The 18,460-nt window shown below is 28.8% G+C and overlaps 5 protein-coding genes across 6 annotated transcripts; 4 read left to right on the forward strand and 1 right to left on the reverse strand.

Moving 5' to 3' along the window:
• Positions 1–533: 533 nt before the first annotated feature.
• Positions 534–3,584, forward strand: LOC118064000 (protein PTCD3 homolog, mitochondrial). Its single transcript, XM_035078309.1, has 4 exons — positions 534–986; positions 1,062–2,619; positions 2,702–2,920; positions 3,289–3,584. The coding sequence occupies exons 1-4, from the start codon at positions 955–957 to the stop codon at positions 3,433–3,435; spliced, it is 1,956 nt and encodes a 651-aa protein (XP_034934200.1). The 5' UTR covers positions 534–954; the 3' UTR covers positions 3,436–3,584.
• Positions 3,585–4,356: 772 nt separating this feature from the next.
• LOC118063995 (uncharacterized) lies at positions 4,357–6,683 on the forward strand. The gene is made up of 4 exons (XM_035078302.1): positions 4,357–4,871; positions 4,951–5,281; positions 5,884–6,086; positions 6,180–6,683. The coding sequence occupies exons 1-4, from the start codon at positions 4,357–4,359 to the stop codon at positions 6,403–6,405; spliced, it is 1,275 nt and encodes a 424-aa protein (XP_034934193.1). The 3' UTR covers positions 6,406–6,683.
• A 602-nt stretch (positions 6,684–7,285) lies between these two features.
• On the reverse strand, positions 7,286–11,102 carry mor (SWI/SNF- related protein mor). The gene is made up of 4 exons (XM_035078295.1): positions 10,915–11,102; positions 10,643–10,762; positions 10,318–10,431; positions 7,286–10,251 (listed from the first exon to the last, which is right to left on the reverse strand). The coding sequence occupies exons 1-4, from the start codon at positions 11,029–11,031 to the stop codon at positions 7,528–7,530; spliced, it is 3,075 nt and encodes a 1,024-aa protein (XP_034934186.1). The 5' UTR covers positions 11,032–11,102; the 3' UTR covers positions 7,286–7,527.
• A 1,061-nt stretch (positions 11,103–12,163) lies between these two features.
• Positions 12,164–13,998, forward strand: LOC118063994 (methyltransferase-like protein 25). 2 transcript variants are annotated; one of them, XM_035078301.1, is made up of 4 exons: positions 12,327–12,488; positions 12,731–12,893; positions 12,975–13,338; positions 13,549–13,987. In XM_035078301.1, the coding sequence occupies exons 1-4, from the start codon at positions 12,469–12,471 to the stop codon at positions 13,878–13,880; spliced, it is 879 nt and encodes a 292-aa protein (XP_034934192.1). In that variant the 5' UTR covers positions 12,327–12,468; the 3' UTR covers positions 13,881–13,987. The 2 variants fall into 2 exon arrangements, with proteins under 2 accessions (XP_034934191.1, XP_034934192.1); XM_035078300.1 differs by having other exon boundaries at positions 12,164–12,893; positions 13,549–13,998.
• A 120-nt stretch (positions 13,999–14,118) lies between these two features.
• Positions 14,119–18,366, forward strand: Oat (Ornithine aminotransferase precursor). Its single transcript, XM_035078308.1, has 7 exons — positions 14,119–14,681; positions 14,747–15,077; positions 15,353–15,737; positions 16,437–16,808; positions 16,886–17,190; positions 17,410–17,610; positions 17,951–18,366. Exons 1-7 carry the CDS (start codon positions 14,305–14,307, stop codon positions 18,341–18,343), a joined length of 2,364 nt encoding a protein of 787 aa, XP_034934199.1. The 5' UTR covers positions 14,119–14,304; the 3' UTR covers positions 18,344–18,366.
• The last annotated feature ends 94 nt before the right edge of the window (positions 18,367–18,460 follow it).

Genomic DNA, 18,460 nt, shown 5'->3' on the forward strand with positions numbered 1-18,460 from the left:
GATAGAAACTATAGATTATATGGTTTTATTTTTTCATAAATAATTTACATAAAAGTTAAAAAAGTCAAATTCTTTATAATATGTAATAACGAAGGATTATCTATTTTATAAAAAAAAATGTACCAAAAACTTAACTAAATAAACGTTTATAATAATTTTCAATATATTTATTATTTCTGTCCTAACAGTCAAAAATGTAAAATATTTTTTCTATTACAAATTACAAAATTTTTTTTTCATCTTATAATAATTAATTAGTTTTAAATTAACAAGTGCAAAAAGCAAAATTAACTAATGACCGGTAATTTACGGTAATTACGCTGACCGACGGCTTGACGGTAAATTTTACATTCAGAATTTTTTGACGTCAGAATACCGTCAGATACCGGTAATTTTACGTGGTAATTACCGAATTTTCTATTACCGGTAAATTCACATCTCTATAGGGGAAATTATACTATACACTTTCTCCTACTATACTGATACATATATGCATATATGTAAAATATAAATAGTAGAGTTGCTCCAAACAATTCTTCTTTTAACTCTTAAACGATATATGCATTGGAAAATTATTTCAACAAGGCCGTAACATCAAAATTGTGCTCCACGGTATTAAAAAAAATTAATTTTCATAAAAAATAAATTTACTATGAAAAGAACAACTCAACTTATTAGAAATTAAAAATAAAACATTACTGAAACAAATTTATAATAAATTTAAAGATGTATCACACCTAATTGTTTATTAAATCCAAGTGTTATTTTTACATCATCTGAATAAAACAACTTCATCACTAAAGTGACCATATTATGTTTTTACCGGTAGAATCATGCTCAATATAAGATAAAATTACATTTGCGAATTTTCATTATAAAATAATCATTATAACACTTGGTATGAACGAAATTTTGATTAAATAAACATCAAATTACAATATCTCAAATCTAAAGATGAATTTATCCACAAGAAATTTGTCGACAAGGTAAAGTGACTTCAAGCATATTACAATTTAATTGTTCAATTTATTAAGTATTTAATTAATTGATTATTTATTTAGAGGGTTATTTTTGATATCAAGACTCCAGTTATTGAATATTAATGGAGTATCATCTGTATCATCTTCAGAAATTCATATTCCTATGAGAAAAGAACGAGGTCCAACAGACATTCTTCGTGCACTTGAGAAAACAATAAAACGTGATCCAACAGCTCCACAATATAAATATCATGATGACCCATATTTAATTCCGATTTCGAGCCGTCAAAAACGTGCTTATGCATTAGCTCAAGAAGCTGGACGAAAAGCAGCAATGTGGATAAGAGAACAACATTCAAATTTATTTCAACATAAAGTAGCAGATCCTGTAATTGATAGTTTCCTACCAAAGGCTGTTTATAATGACGAAGCAAAAGTTTCAGAGGAAATTTTGAAAAACGTTATTAAAGATGGCCACATATCAGACGCGTTAACAATTTATAAATTATTGCAAGAAAATACAAGTATTGAAACTAAGTGTGAACTTTTACAATTATTGTGTTTTTACAATAATGAAGAACCTCTGTCGGAAGAACTGATCAATGAAAGATGGTTGAAAACCGTATACCAACGTCCTACATGGAGAAATTGTCCGGATACTGATAAACTATTCATGTATTTGAAAAATCAAGATATATTGATTGCTACTGAAGCCTACAATGCTATGATGTGTGGTTATGCTAAATTTTATAATGAACAAAAAGTTTGGCAATTATTTGAAGAAGCAAAAAAAAAGAATCTTCCGTTATCTGTAAAAGCATATAATGCATTAATTTTAACTGTTCCTTTGGTGAGAGATACAACAGAAGAACGATATAACTTACTAATAGAACTTTTTCAAAAAATGAAAAATTATAAAGTACAACCTGATATCGGTACTTTTAATAGTGCTTTAAAAACTGCAGTATCAATAAGAAATCGCACAGTTTCTGAAAATTTATGCCGTAGTTTATTTGCTGAATTTAAACATCTTGGGATAGAACCATCATTGGCTTCTTATAATTACGCTCTTCAAATTTTTTACAGAAAAGACTCTCCGCGGAATTCTTTGTTGAATGAAATTATTACCAAATTAGAAAACACATCATTCATTATACGTGACAAATTTGATTTATATTTCTTTATGAATGCAATGGAAATTGCATCAACTATTTTAGAGGACGCAGTTCTTGGTGATAGAATACATAAATTACTGATGCATGCTGATAATTACAACTTTATTGGAGACAATTTTAAGCAAAGCATATATTATCGACATTATTTAATATTACAAGTTAGAAATCAAGCTCTAGATGAGTTTGTTAAAAATTATTATGACTTAATAGTCCCTCATATTTACACAGCAGAGCCCAGCGTAATGGATGCTATTTTAAACGCTGTTGAAGCTAACGATGTTGAAGTGAGTAAGACTTTATTACCTAAATTTTGGACTCATATAGTTCAGTTTGACCATTTGGAAAAACGGAGTTTAATTGCGAAAGCATTAAATTTAATGCGAACACATTGTAAACCGGACAAAAATTCTCCCATCAATAAAATATATGCTGACGCTGGATGGACAGTGTGGGATTATGTGATGGTAAATTATAAAATAAATAAAATCAATTTTTTATCTTTTAACAAAACCGTTAAATACAATTTTAATTATTATTTTTTTACAGAATCGACAAATTCAAAGAATTCAAGAGGTTACTTGGACAGCAACGATTTTGTGTGATATTGCAATATTATATTATCGAGCTGATGAAATTGAAAAATGTGCTTCAATTATTGAATATTTATTCGATAAAAGACAACAAATTATTGGAGTTCCTGAAAAATCACAAGTTGAAGAATTATTTAAATCATTCATAACAGATTGCCATATTGAACCAATTGTGGTAAGTGTAAAAATTTATCTTTAAATCAAATTATATTTAGTTTTAGATTATACGGAAACACAAATAAACTACTTTGATTTTGAAATTATTTATCATAAAATAATTCTTATTTCTTGAAAGGTATACTAATACCTTTATAATTAAATAACTTTTTAATTTATTGAAATAAGTTATTGCGATAAATCTAAAAATAAACATTTAATATTTAAATTTAGTGTCTTTAACAATAATTTCTTTTTTTTTTTTCTGAAAACAACATTTATTTCCAATTCAAGTATTTATCCTTTTTATTGCGATTGACTTCATTTAATCTTTCCTATTTATAATTTCATAAATGTAAATAAAATGTTAATATTTTCACATTTTAGGATCTTGTACATTACTGTTCGGAAGTTGGTTATGAAGATACTACGTCAATGATAGTACAAGTTTTCAACAATTTATCTTTAAATGAATGGCAAACAAATCGATTGAAAGGTCTTGTAAATCCAGAAACTATACCCAATGCTGTGTAGAATTCTTAAACCGCGTAACTACCTTTACTAGAATATAAAAAATTATTAATAATTTTCTAATTATTGAAAAATCATTTCTTTTTTGTTAGATTTGGATAAAAAAACAATTTTACTCATATAAGAATAAAATATCACAGAAATCAAACTTAGAGGTTTATTATTTTATGGACAAAACAATTAATAAATTTAAAATTCTAATTTTAATTGACCAAACGAGAGATTTTAAATAATCTGATTAAAATTTTTATTGAATATTATTGAAATATTGAATGAAAATTTATTGATTAACATAATATTTATTACTTATAGTTAAAAGGTGTTATCACTTGGAATTTTTAATCCTTACTAAAGAGTGAATAAAATAAGACTAAGATTTTTATAAGAAAATAATTAATAGTACATGAAAAAATTTTTCAGATTTCTTGCGATTTTCCTATCAATAAGACACACCTTTTAAGCATTAAATTATTTTACAATAAGTATTTAGTAATCTTCTTATTACAAATACAGAATAAAGATAATTTATTTTTCCTGTACAAATAAAATGATATCCCCAATATAAACGATTATTTTCAATTCAATTGATTTATTTAATCAAGTACAAGTTTAACAAGTGTTAGAAATTTATATGAATCAATTGATAATTTTTGATTGACATATATAAATGTCCTTGTCCCTTAAGCTTAGGGGTTTAAATGAGTAATGAATTAACTTGCACTAATACTGCGGGAGACTATGGCCCCTAGTTACTAAAATACTTATTTCCTGTATCGTATACGGATGTCACAACTTCGTAGATGACTTAAAAGCTTAGAAACTAAAAGAATCTCTTTGTATCCTAAACCTACGGTGATCGACAACATACATATTTGTTTAGCCTTTTAAAAATATAAATACAATACTTGAAGTAGTGTTTTCAACATGGACCCAGTAAGTAGAAAACTTTCACGTGAATTGGTGGCTGATTTAATAGCTAAAAATGAACCTGACGTAGAAATTATTAGTCTGGATGAGGAACCAGGTTCTAAACGAGGTGATAATTATACGTCTATGTTATATCGTCTGAGAGTGAATGGTCGAAAACGATTGAAAATAAATGAATGGATACCATGGGATACTTCATTAATTTACAAAGTTTTACCAGAATCTAAAGCCCGTCGTGATGCTTACAAGAGTGAATTACTCTTCAGGAATGAAGTAGCATTTTACAACAGAGTTTGGCCAGCTTTAAATGAATTACAGAAAAAGAAAAAAGTCTTTAATGGAATCGTTAAAGTATATATGGCTAAATCTAATCTTATCATTATGGAAGATTTGAAGAGAAAAGGCTACGTGATGGCTGACAGACGCAAAGGTTTAGAGTTAAATCGTCTAAAACTTGTCTTAAAAGCACTTGCTGGATTTCATGCGTTAAGTTTAGCACTTCGTGAACTAAGGTAAATTATTTTAGGTTTTCTTATCAATAACATTAAATGTTTTTTATTTTAAGTTATTTTTAAATAAATGTCATTAAAGATCAGAAGTGTTCAAGCAACTAACCGATGAAAATAATAATGAAAATGCAACCGAAGGATTATTTCGAAGTGAAAATGAAGATTGGTATCGAAATTATTACCGAGTTGCAGCTAAAAATGCTATTGTAATGGTATCAGAAGCTTTACCTGCTGATCAAGAACAGAAAAGAAATAATATTTTAGAAAAACTTGAATCTTTTCTTCATGAAGACGTATTTTTTCGTTCTATGTGTGAATTAGCATCTAGTCAAGGACCTTTCACAGTTTTTTGTCATGGAGATTGTTGGACGAATAATTTTTTATTTTCAAATGACTCGGAAACACATTCAGAAGTATTATCATATTTTATTTATTTAATTGTTTATTTAAGGTACTTTTGCCATATACAATCGTATTTTACGAATACTTAAAAAAAGCCCAAAAGTCATTTAATACATTGTTTTTTTATCTGACTCAACCTATTTTTGTAAACTCAATTTGATCAAATTTAATTCAACTGATAAATCAAATATTTTGTTTGTCAATACTTGATAAGATCTTATTGTATCTAATTAGATCTAAATGTTAATTTTATTTGATCTCAGTGATGTAAATTCAATATTTTATTTTTAGTATAATTACTAGTAAAATCCAATTTCCAAATATTAAAAACATTCAATTGATGAAGCTAATATTCTAATTTTCAATCATTACTCAGATTAATATAAATTTAGAAGGAGAATATTACTATTTGTTAAATCTAATTTAATATAATTCAATTTTTAGATGTAATAGATTGATATCCTTGAATTTGATCTAATGGGATCTAATCATATTTTTCTGAAGTTATAAATTAGAAGAATTATCCGTATTAAGATATTTTTGTATTATGGTAGAAGTATCTCACATCAACTAGTTGATTAAATAATTAAGCATAAACAAACTTTGTTTACAGAAAGTTTATCTGGTTGATTTTCAATTAATTCGCGTTGGTTCATTGGCTCTAGACTTAGTCAATTTCTTATATTGTTGCACCACTGGTGAAATAAGACAACTTCATATGACTTCTCTGCTTCTACATTATCATTCACATTTAATGGAAGCATTACAAATACTAAATCCACACAAAAGTAGAGATCCATTAGCAACATGGGAATTGTAACTTTTTTTTTCCTATTATTATTATTATTTTAAAATAAAAATTGATGACAATTATTACTATTTTATTTTTAAATGAAAATATGTTTACAGATTAAATGAAGAAATTCGAAGATGTGGACGATTTGGATTTGGAATGGCATTAGACATACTGCCATTGAGTACATGTGACAGTGATAATGCTCCAGATTTATATGAAACAGCTAGTGGAAATAGTGAGGAAACACAAAAACTAAGAGCTCCTTCTCCAGGAGGTGCTGAGTGTGCACGTTTAATGACCGACGTAGTACTTGAATTAATTCAAAACCGTGCTCTCTGATTTTATCCAAACATATAATCTATGAATAATTAATATAAAACAAAATAATATATATTTAACTATAGAAAGGGATTAAGAATTTAAAGAAGCAATATTTACTGTTAAAAAAGATTATGTATCCTTAAAAGAAAATAAATAAAACTATGTATCATTAAGAACAATATAATAATAATATATAGTATCAATACTGTTAATGACAATTTAAATCAATTAGTAACAATAAAGTGATATTAAATATCATATTATATGTAGAATGACTATTAATTGTTATAGATAACAAATGTGGTGTTAATATGTATAATAGTATTCAGTATTAAAATCTGTATAAAAATTTTTGAAGTAAAATACATTGTATAAATAAGGATAGCATTATTAAAGTAAGTCTAACTTTCATTTTGTCCCATTATTTTAAATCGAATTAAGAAGATTTTTAATAAATTAATAATAATTGTAACATTTTCTGTATGGAAAAATAATTCATAAAGGAATAAACAAATATAAATGCACATGTAAATTTTGTTCAATTCTTTTATATAGAATCAAATATAATTTACATAGATTCTAATGTCAATAATCTTGATATGAATAATTATCAAATTAATAATGATGATAGATTACATGAATCATTTTGAGCCTCATTTAGATGGGAAAAACGGAATTTTTAATAGTTATTTAGATGTTTAATTAATCAACCACAATGTGTTAAATCAAAAGTTATAAAATTATTTTAACATATTCATAATTACACTATAAAAATCATTAAATACTGTAGAAGTTACGCACATTTTTATACTCTTTTTCTCTTGAATGAAATTTATTTTTGAAAATGTTCTTTCAGGACTGAAAGGATGAAATAATACTCATTGTAGGATAGCATAACTATTAAAGTCACCGTTGTTTTATTAGATTAATTACTCTAGATGTATGTAAAATTAGAAAAAAAAACTTATTGTTTATGATAAGCAGATATTTTTCACACTATTTCGATTTACAGCAATGCATTGTTTTATGAAATAATTATTGTAAGATTTATAAAATGCTGGCAGCACTTTTATTAAATAAAAAAAAAAAGATAAAACTACTAAAAAATTTTACTTATATCATTATAAATTGATGTTAATTTTACGATTGTTGAGGAGGTGTATGTGGGGGTGGTTGTGGTTGTGGTTGCGGTTGTGGTTGAGGACTAGGTGGCTGCTGTTGTTGTTGAGCAGATGGTTGCCAATTAGGATGTTGCTGACTTTGCTGTTGTTGCTGAAGTTGCTGTTGCTCTTGTGCTAATCTTTGATGTGCTTGTTGTCGTGCTCGAAATTCTGCAGCTTTTAACTGTTCTAAATGAAATTGTTGTCTTTCTGTAATAAGTTGTTGCCTCTGATATTCAAGGCCTTCACGTTCTCGTTCCATAGTCGTTTCAAGTTCTTCAAAATGACGTAATTTGATTTCAAGTTTTTTCATTTGTGTTTCTACTAAAAGAGCAACTAAAGACTTAATTTTGCGCTCTTCAACAGCTGCTAAATGTTTTGCTTTAACAGCGGCTGCAGCCAAAGCAGCTGCTGCTGCTGACTGTAGTTGTGCATCTCTAACCACTTTATCATTTTTCTCTTTAGTTTCAGGATCTTCAGAATTATCAGTAATTTTAGCTTTGGAGTCTACATCAGCATCTTTCATTTCAACATCTATTTTATCTGGTTGATCAGTCCTATCACTTTCAGAAACATCTTCCTTTTTGGACACAATTCCACTTGGTGGAGATGTTCCTTCAACATCTTTCTTTTCACTTTCATCTTTTTTGCCTTCAATGTTTGAAGCTGATGGTGAAGTAGCAGTTCCACCAGGAGTTGAACTCACTGATCCATCTTCTGGTGGTTCTGGTGGTCCAGTTCCAGCAATTCCAGATTGTGCTAACCCTGCTGCAGGATCAAATTTTCCATCTGCATTAGCGCTCGCTTGAACATTTCGTAAATGCTGATCTAAAAGAGCGGCAGGAACTTGATCTTTAATAGCAGCAAATTCTTCCATAGCTGCTTTAGCAGCACTCGCAGCAACTCTCGGATCAACAACAGAAGCTAGAAAGGCTACAGTACTCATTACTGGATTTCCAGCTTTTGAAAAAGGTATTGGCTGATAAGCAAGTGGTCCTAGACCTTCAGGTCCACCTTCTTCTAAATAAGGATCTTCAATAGGAAGACGTAAGAAATGAAGAATACATTCATCTTGCGTTCTTGATCCGACATGCTCACAAACTTTATTCCAATCATCTTTATGAAGCTCTAATCCCTCTAATAAAAGTAGCGTTTCTTGTTCAGTCCAATCTCGAGTTGCTCCAGCCGCTTGTTTATTTTTTAAAACTGCAGGTTTCCTAGCATATTGATCAAGTTTTAAACCGAAATTAGCCATTGCTCCAATCACACCCTTTTCTTCCGGTACACCAGAAAGAGGTTTCTTTTCAAGATCTAAAAGTTGTTTTGCAGCAGATGGTTGAGGAGTTTTCGGTGGATTTGGATTGACAGGAGCTAAACCTGAAGGTGTGTCAGAAAGAACGTGGAAATGTGATGTAGGAGGTGGACCCATAGGTGTTGGACGAGACTCTGCGTCAACTTGATAATTAATAAGACCCCATTGTTCTAAAAATGCATGTACTCGCATTATTGCACATACATCACCAGCTAAATTACGTCGGCATGCTGTTGAAGTGATGTATTCAGTTGGATTTAGTCGATAAGTATCAATCATAAAATTTCTGTATGCAAGATAAATTTCTGGTGTTTTGGATTTGTTTTTTCCATTAAAGAATTCTGAGAGTGCACGTTTTTCGATAGTGTGAATTGAATTATAATCAAACCAAGCTGAATAACTTGGAACAACAATATGATGAGTTTGTTCAGTAACGTTATCTTCAGGTTCATCTTTACCATTATCACCTCGTTCTTTACTAACATCACGTTCTTCTCTATCTTGGGCTCCCTGAGAACCTTTTTCTGATTCAGTTGGTTCATCTAAATCTGCCATATTACCTGATTTGAGTGGTTGAAGCTCATTATCTTGTTTTTTACTACCAGGAGTCATTCCAGTATTACCACTACCTGGTCCTGATATTGGTACATTAGTTGGATTAGTAACAACTTCAACAATTCTGGGCTCCGCTGGAGGATCCTCCATTCCTTGAGTTAAATCTTCTTCTTCATCGATTCCACCTCGTGTTTTTTTTGGTGTTGCAACTGCTGAACCACTTGCAATTCCTGCCGGACCACGACCACTTTTACGTTTCCCCATTTTTGGTGGTGGACTTGGTGATCTTTTTCTTTTTGGTTTTTTGGCAGAAGTCGGTGGATGAGATGGAGGAGTCATAAGATCTTCAACTGACAATCGATACTTGTGAATCCGTTTTTGTCCACTATCGTCTACTTCATAATCTTCTTCATTCATCCATTCATTATACTGATCAAGATCTAAAGCCCAAGTGGCTGATACTTTATAAGTTGATCTAGGTGAAAGTCCGTATCCACTTTCAGGAAATTCAATGGGTAAATCTAAAGATACCCAAGAATCATAGCTGTCGGGAAAGTAATACCAATGAAGTAAAACATTTCGTTCTCGACGCATACATGGTCGAGCATATTCTTCTTCCATTGGATCGACAGGTGGATAAATAACATGGGTCGCATCAGTTTCTGTTTCAGCTATAGTTCCTTGATGGCGTCTAACTATGTCTTTAATTTTTGCAGCAGTTGCTTTGTCAACTTCAGGTTTGACATAAACGCATGGCGTTATCATACATCTATTTTGAATGAGAGCACGCTCTGCAGCCATCAACATTTCAACAGCTCGATCCATTCGTGAACTTGACTGTAATAAATTTATCAATTATTTCCAATTGTCAAATTATTGAAAAACTTAAATAGTAAAACTTACTTTTCCTACCGGAAAATCGAATCTTCTCCATCCTTGTTCTTGTTTGAATTTGAATGCTGTTGCTAAAATGTGACATAAACCTCCATTTGGTTTAAAATCTAGGAAGCATTTCATCTAAAAATACAAAAGGTATGTAAAAAGAATCGATGAAAAATACTGACTTACGTATTTTAAACGTAATATACAAAATTTGTATGAATAGGGAAAAGATAAATAGAACAAAAAGATTTGAAAAATAATAGAATTATTAAACGAAGTTTGGTTTACATATTCACATCATTATTTTTTTCACATGCTTTTGCCATAATATATCATAAAATTTTACCGGTAATCTGGTCATTGGTGGCTTTGATACATTCTTTCCAAGATTATCCTCTTGAAACTGTATAAGTTGAGTCACCAAAGTTGCTAAACTTTTGCTAGTGGGCGGATCCGTTGTAACATACTAAAAACGATTAAAAATTCATTCAATGTAATAACACATATAAAAAAATCAAATAGTAGTTTCAAGATTTCAATAAATGAGTAAAATATAATTATTAGTATCACTGAAAAAACTTTATCATATAGATGTTGAGACGCCGGAATGATGCTTACTTTTTTATAGTTCTTCAGAAGCCATTGTTTAACTCCATCGAGTTGAGTGAGCACCTCAACAGATTCAAAGAACTTGGGATTGGGTCCTCCGTCTTTTTTTGGGCCAAGAGTCAGCATTTTTCCTAAAATATTCACTTAAAACTGTTAATATGCTGCACAACAACTATGCCGTCCTGTTCACAAACATTACAAACATTAAGTATATGAAGTTGGCTGTTTTGTATATATAAAATATCAGCAAGTATTTCACTATCTTTTTATCTCACAAACAATTTACTTACTTATATATCCTTTTTAATTGTTAATGTGTTTTTCAAAAAAAAATTATCGTTTTCATTTTTTTTACATAAACATATTACGATTAATTAAGGAAACATGTATTTTAATTAAAAATTTTCTTAAAACCGGATACTAGTTAAAGTGTAGTGCAAAAAGCCATCTAGTGGTATTAATTAATACCATTTAAATTCAAATCAACAGAATTTTTATATTTACTTATACGCTAATTTTCATAAATACAGAAACAAACTCTCCATAAATTTAATAAGAAGAACAAATTATTATACGAACAAAAATTGAATTTTTTGAAAATCAATTCCAAAAATAATAAAAATTGTTGTCATCGAAGTTTACTAATGACCTCATGAATGTGAAGTTAGCTGAATAATATTAACGACCATGTGTATTGTTCCTTAAATAGATCATGTACATATGTATGTATAATATCATGTTCAAAAATTAACCAATTATGTCGGGTACTGTGTGTTTTTTTTTATGTAAAAATATTGTGATTGGATAATTGAATTCGATTTTCTACACTACTAAGCGACATAAATGGTGTTAGATTGTTGTATACAAAAACCTATTTTGGTTTTTTTGAGGTTATACATACGATTTCCTATACCTTCCTATATTAAATTGAGACAGCATTTATATCCGGTATACCGGAATATATTTCTTTCCACCTATAGGTAACTTCCGGTGCAATGTAGTTATAGAAATGGATATAAATGAAATATTTGAAAATTTAGTACTCTCAGAAGAAATTTCTAAAGAAAACGGCTTTAATGAAGGTTACAAAGTAGGAAAAAATAAATTTTTAAGAGGATACCATTTAGGATATCATAAAGCCAGTGTTTTAGCTGCACAACTAGGATATTATAATGGTGTGATAGAGTACTGTCTTACAAACACTTCCAATCCCCGATTAAATGAACAGTTAAAAAATTTGAAAAAACAAATTATTATATTTCCTAAATCAAATGATGAATTTGTTGATATTTTAGAACAAGCCCAAGATATAAAGTTTAAATTTACGAAATTGTGTTCTATAGCCAAAATAAATTCATCATATCCAGAATCAGAAAAACTTCATTTTTGATAAATTTATCAGAATGGCCAATAATGAAGAATATTTAAAAAAAATTATTGCTTTCATTGATGATTACAATCTTCTAATAAATTGTCACTTAGTTGACTTTATTACTCATGATCTTTGGAATAAATGTATATCAAGTTCTCTGAGGACTCAACTTCACAAATTTCAGAACAGTAATGTCAACATATTTAAAAATGTAAGTGAGAATAATTCTCATGAATTATTGAATTTCTTCGATCAAATTGATAATCTAAGTTTAAAGAATTATTCTGGTGTATTAAATATAGATAATTTGTCAACTTTTGCTTCTCTGAACGATAATAGCTGGAATGAAATCTTTAGAAATAATAATTCTCACGAGTTTATGAAAGATAAAAAAAAATATGAAATTTCTTTGTTTACAAAAGTAATTGGATATTTATCAAAACTAAATTCAAGTTTAGTGATCGATGTTGGAGCTGGAAAAGGATATTTAGCTACAAGTTTATATCAAAATTATAAAATACCTGTATTAGCTATTGACTCATGCGAATCAAGACATAAAAGTGCTCTAAATCGACAAGAATTGATAAAAAAAAAAACACATGAATCTTTTCCATTGGTACAATTATTTAATAAATTTATACTTATATACTACTTTATATAAACAAATTGAAAGTTTAAAATAATTTTTCCTTTTTAGGTTCATCATTCAGTTCAATTTATTGATGATACAGTTGACTATTCAAAATTAGTACAAAAATGTTTTAAAATTAACGATAATACTATTAATAAAAAAGATAATTTCCTACTCGCTGGATTACATACTTGTGGATCTTTAGCAGTTGCTATGATCAAAGCTTTTTTGAACTCTAACTGTTTAAAAAGCTTATGTGTTGTTGCTTGTTGTTATCATTTAACCGACGAATCACTAACTGGAACATTGAAGTTATCCAAAAACTCTAGAATGTTAGCTCAACAGTCCGTTGATCGAAGTATTGTGAAGAAGCAACTATCTCCATCATTATTTTATCGAGCTTTATTACAAGTTCTTTTAAAATCTTTTGGTATGCAAACCCAAATTAATTAAATTTACAAATTACAGTAATTTTTTGTTTGTTCATAATAAGTGCACAACATGTTGTTTTATTTGTACACTTATATGTAATCAAACTAGGCATCCAGTAGACTATTTAATATAATGACAAATTTTACTTAATTGAATGAAAAAAAAAATTCTATTATATAATCACTTAATAAAGTTTATTTTCTTGCAGACTCAACTCATGTCAAAATAGGTAAAGGTGGTCCCTTAAACGATTTTCCAACATACGCAATGTGGGCACTAAACAAAATAGGTCTTCCAGAAAATCAAATACCATCTTTAAGTGAATTAACAAATTTATACAATACACATGCTGATAAAGAATGGAAATTGAATGCTTTTCAATATCTTAGGATTCATTTAGGTTCAATAATTGAAGCTGCTATAATTCTCGACAGAGTTGTTTATTTAGAACGAAGTAAAAAATGTTCAAAATTGTCTATAGTCCGTCTGTTTAATCCTTTATTATCTCCAAGATGTTATGCAATTGTTGCATTAAAATAATTTTGTGCACATAAAGATATGTTATCTAATTGAAAAGAAAGTAAAAAAGATGATTTTATTATGAGTAAAAATAATTTTTTATAAACATTTTAAGAGCTTATATAAAATAAATGATTATCTTATATTTATACAAACACTATCTCTTTTTTGATATGACTCTTGAGATTTAGATTAAAATATTAGTCCAATATTGATATAATATATTTTATATTGATGGGAAAAACTAGCTACCAATCAATAATATCTCAGGGAGAACATAGTTCAAGATTATCAGTTAGTCTTTTCAGTTCTATCAGGAATCACTATTGCTAACCTTTCTCTTTGATGCTTTTTACTTTTCATTAGTTTTAAAACGTTCTTCAAATCAAAGGAAAGTGAAAGTTGATTTAGTTTTAATTTTGATTTTAATTAAAAGATTATTACCATGAAATTTTTTGAAAAGATTACTATAAAATCACTCAAATTATTTAAATATTCAAAAAGTCATAATATTCAATCACCAATTATCATTCGAAAACTTAGTTCACAAGATGTTTTTGATCGAGAGAATAAATATGGAGCGCACAATTATGCTCCGCTACCTGTTGCTCTTTGCAAAGGTAAAGGAGTTTTTATGTGGGATGTGGAAGGAAAGCGTTATTATGATTTTTTAAGTGCATATTCAGCCGTTAATCAAGGTCACTGTCATCCAAGAATTTATCAAGCTTTAGTGGAACAAGCAAAAAAATTAACTTTAACTTCTAGGGCTTTTTATTCTGATGCTCTTGGAGAATTTGAAGAATTTATTACAAAATTATTCAAGTAAGTACATAAAAAAATATTTTACTGAATAAAATAGTTACATTATTACTATTCTTTTTTTAAAGATATGGAAAATGGTTACCAATGAACACTGGTGTAGAAGGCGGAGAAACAGCATGTAAAGTTGCTAGAAAATGGGGTTACAAAGTCAAAAAAATTCCTAACAACTGTGCCAAAATAGTGTTTGCTGAAAATAATTTCTGGGGAAGAACACTCAGTGCAATTTCTTCAAGTACAGATCCTACTAATTATGAACAGTTTGGTCCATTTATGCCAGGATTTGAAATAGTTCCTTATGATGATTTGAAAGCATTAGAGAAGAAATTACAAGACCCTCATGTATGTGCTTTTATGGTAGAACCTATTCAAGGGGAAGCCGGAGTTATCGTACCAAAAGTAAGAATTTAGTTTTTGTTAAATACAAAATCATTTGATAATAATAATAATAATAATAATAATAATAATAATAATAATAATAATAATAATAATAATAATAGTTGTTTACATTCACTAATATTTGAGTATATTTATCACTTGTAATCAATTAGCTACTTATATATCAGTGAAAAGTAATGAAAGATAAGTTATCATATATAATCTATATTTACTCTGGAATTGATTATTATTATCATAAAACAATTATTCTATTTGTAAAAATGGCCTTTTTATAGGACGGTTATCTCAAAGGTGTCAGGGAGTTGTGCACAAAGTACAATGTTCTGTTTATCGCGGATGAAATACAAACAGGCTTGGGAAGAACAGGAAAGCGAGTTGCCGTAGATCATGAAAATGTCAAACCTGATATCATAATTCTAGGAAAAGCTTTGTCTGGTGGATTTTTCCCTGTTTCAGGTATTTTAGCAAATGATGATGTAATGCTCTGTATTCAACCTGGGGAGCATGGATCTACATTTGGAGGTAATCCTTTAGGATGTAAAATAGCTTTAGAAGCTGTCAAAGTTTTAGAAGAAGAACAATTAGCTTACAATGCTATGAAGCTTGGAACAATTCTTAGAAATGAACTAAACAAATTACCTAAAAATATAGTGTCTATAGTTCGGGGTAAAGGTCTTCTTAATGCCATTGTGATTAATGAAAAATTTAATGCTATGAAAATTTGTCTGGAGTTTAAAAATCAAGGGCTTCTTGCTAAGCCTACTCATGGTCATATTATTCGATTTGCTCCTCCCTTAGTTATCACTGAACCACAAATGTATGAATGTGTTGACATTATTTCTAAAGTAATCAATAACTATAAAGAGTAAATAATTATTATGGTTTCATTCTGATTGTATATAATTCTTTATTCTAAAAATGAAATTCATATGGAATAAAATTAATCATTAATTATTTATAAATAATAATGAATTATTTGAATCATGTGAAATATCAATAATGTATAAAAAGTCTTTTTGACAATTCTGATTGTTATTTACATTATAAAGACCTATCTCTTATTTTCATCAAACTGACATTTTACAAGTATCTTTATCAAAGATACTAAAGATTCCAACGTGTTTAGGACTGAAGCATAATACACTCAATTTGTGTGCTATAACATTTTGAACAAATAATAAAGATACTTTCGTCTCAGCTATAAATAACAGTTATCAGAGTCACAACGGTCAGATATTCATTTGAACCCAACTTATTAACATCTTTTTATCATTAAATTATTTTGATAAAATAATTATCCAAGTTTTTTTTTCTTTTTTTGTACAAAAGTAAAACTTTAATTCTTTTTCAAAATGCAACCAATGAAAAATAAAATAGTTTCTGCATCTCAAACTATTAAATCAGTTAGATTTATTAGTACTATGCAACAAGAAATAATTCAACGTGATGAACAATATGGTGGTCATCATTTCAAACCATTACCAGTGGTACTAACAAAAGGTGAAGGAGTTTACTTGTGGGATCATGATGGAAAAAAATATTTAGACTTTTTATCCGGTTTTGCGACTTGTAACCAAGGTCATTGTCATCCCCGATTAGTAAAAGTGATGAAAGATCAATGTGGAAAACTTCACCATACATCTAGAGCTTTTTTTACTGAAATGCATGGAGAGCTTGGTGAATACTTAACAAGATTATTTGGATATGACAGATTCATTCCAATGAACACAGGTAAAATAATTTTCATTATTTTACGATGGCAATTTGTTGACATTTTATTTATTTGAAATGAATTTCTAATCTTTTAGGAGTTGAAGGATCTGATCTTGCAGTAAAATTAGCTAGACGTTGGGGATATCGAATTAAAAAAATACCCAACAATGAAGCGACAGTTGTTTTTGCTAATAATAATTTTTGGGGTAGATCATTAGCAGCAACATCAGCTTCAACTGATCCTGTATGTTATACAGATCTTGGACCATTTATGCCAAAATTTGAAAAAATTCCTTTCGATGATCTAAATGCTTTGGAAAAAAAGTTAAAGGAAAATCCAAATATTTGTGCTTTTATGATTGAACCAATACAAGGAGAAGCTGGAGTCAAAATACCCAAGGTAAAAAACTGTTTTCATAAATATACAATAGACTTAAAATGTTCAACAAATTGTACTTGATTTTTTTTTGAAAATTAAATTATTCATACATCTCTATTCATATTCACGTTGACAATAATGATGTTAAAATTTTTTACGCTAATTATTTCTCTTCCTAAATACTATGAAAATAAATAATTATTTTAGTATTAAACATTAACAATAATACCATTATTGTAGGATGGCTATTTGAAAGGTGTTAGAGAATTATGTACTAAATACAATGTTTTATGGATTGCCGATGAAGTTCAAACTGGTCTCGGAAGAACAGGATTCAGATTGGCTGTTGATTATGATGGTGAAAAACCTGATATTATAGTTTTGGGTAAAGCTTTATCAGGAGGAATGTATCCTGTATCTGGAGTTCTTTCTAGTCATGAAGTACGTACGCATAGATGTACTATAATAGTATATTATTTTTCAACTTTCTGGAACACCTCAGTATTAGCTATTACTTTTCTCATCGACCTTAGGATTAGACAAACTCTGACTTTTCGAAAGTAAAAAGAGAAAAACTCATACACGATTTTAATATTAATCCAGAATTTTTTTCACTTATTTTTGTGTAAACAATAATGAAACACTTCGCTCCCAAGATCACATATTGTCTAGTCTTGATGTATTTAATGAAAAAAATGAACAAAAATTGCCTATTTCTAGTCTAGTACATAATTTTATCTATTAAATATTAGCCAATATAATAATCATAACAATTATTCAGATAATTCTTACTCTTACTACTGGGTCTCATGGAAGCACATTTGGAGGTTCTCCATTAGCTTGTGCGATTGCTCTCGAAGCTATTAAAGTACTTGAAGAGGAGAAATTAGCAGAAAATGCTTCTAGGCTGGGAAAAATCGTTAAAGAAGAACTGGAAAAATTGCCCAAAGATATTGCTAGTGAATTCAGAGGACGAGGATTACTTTGTGGACTTTTGATAAATAAAGAATTTGCTAATGGATGGGATATATGTTTGAAATTAAGAGACAACGGTTTGTTATCGAGACCTGCTCATGGACAAATAATTCGAATTTCTCCACCACTAGTTATCAATGAAGATCAGTTAAGAGAAGGACTTGAAATTATCAAGACGACTCTTCTTAATTTCAAGTAGAATAAAAATACTCCATTAACAATTTTTTAAGAAAATCTATTTTATATTTTCCAATAGATAACTAACTATTTTTGTTAAAAATACATATATCAGTGAGTTAATGAAATCTACAATAGG

The sequence above is a fragment of the Chelonus insularis genome, unplaced genomic scaffold, assembly GCF_013357705.1.
Source record: "Chelonus insularis isolate UGA/USDA-ARS -01 unplaced genomic scaffold, ASM1335770v1 contig_151_pilon, whole genome shotgun sequence".
In the NCBI taxonomy this organism is placed as follows: Eukaryota; Metazoa; Arthropoda; class Insecta; order Hymenoptera; family Braconidae; genus Chelonus; species Chelonus insularis.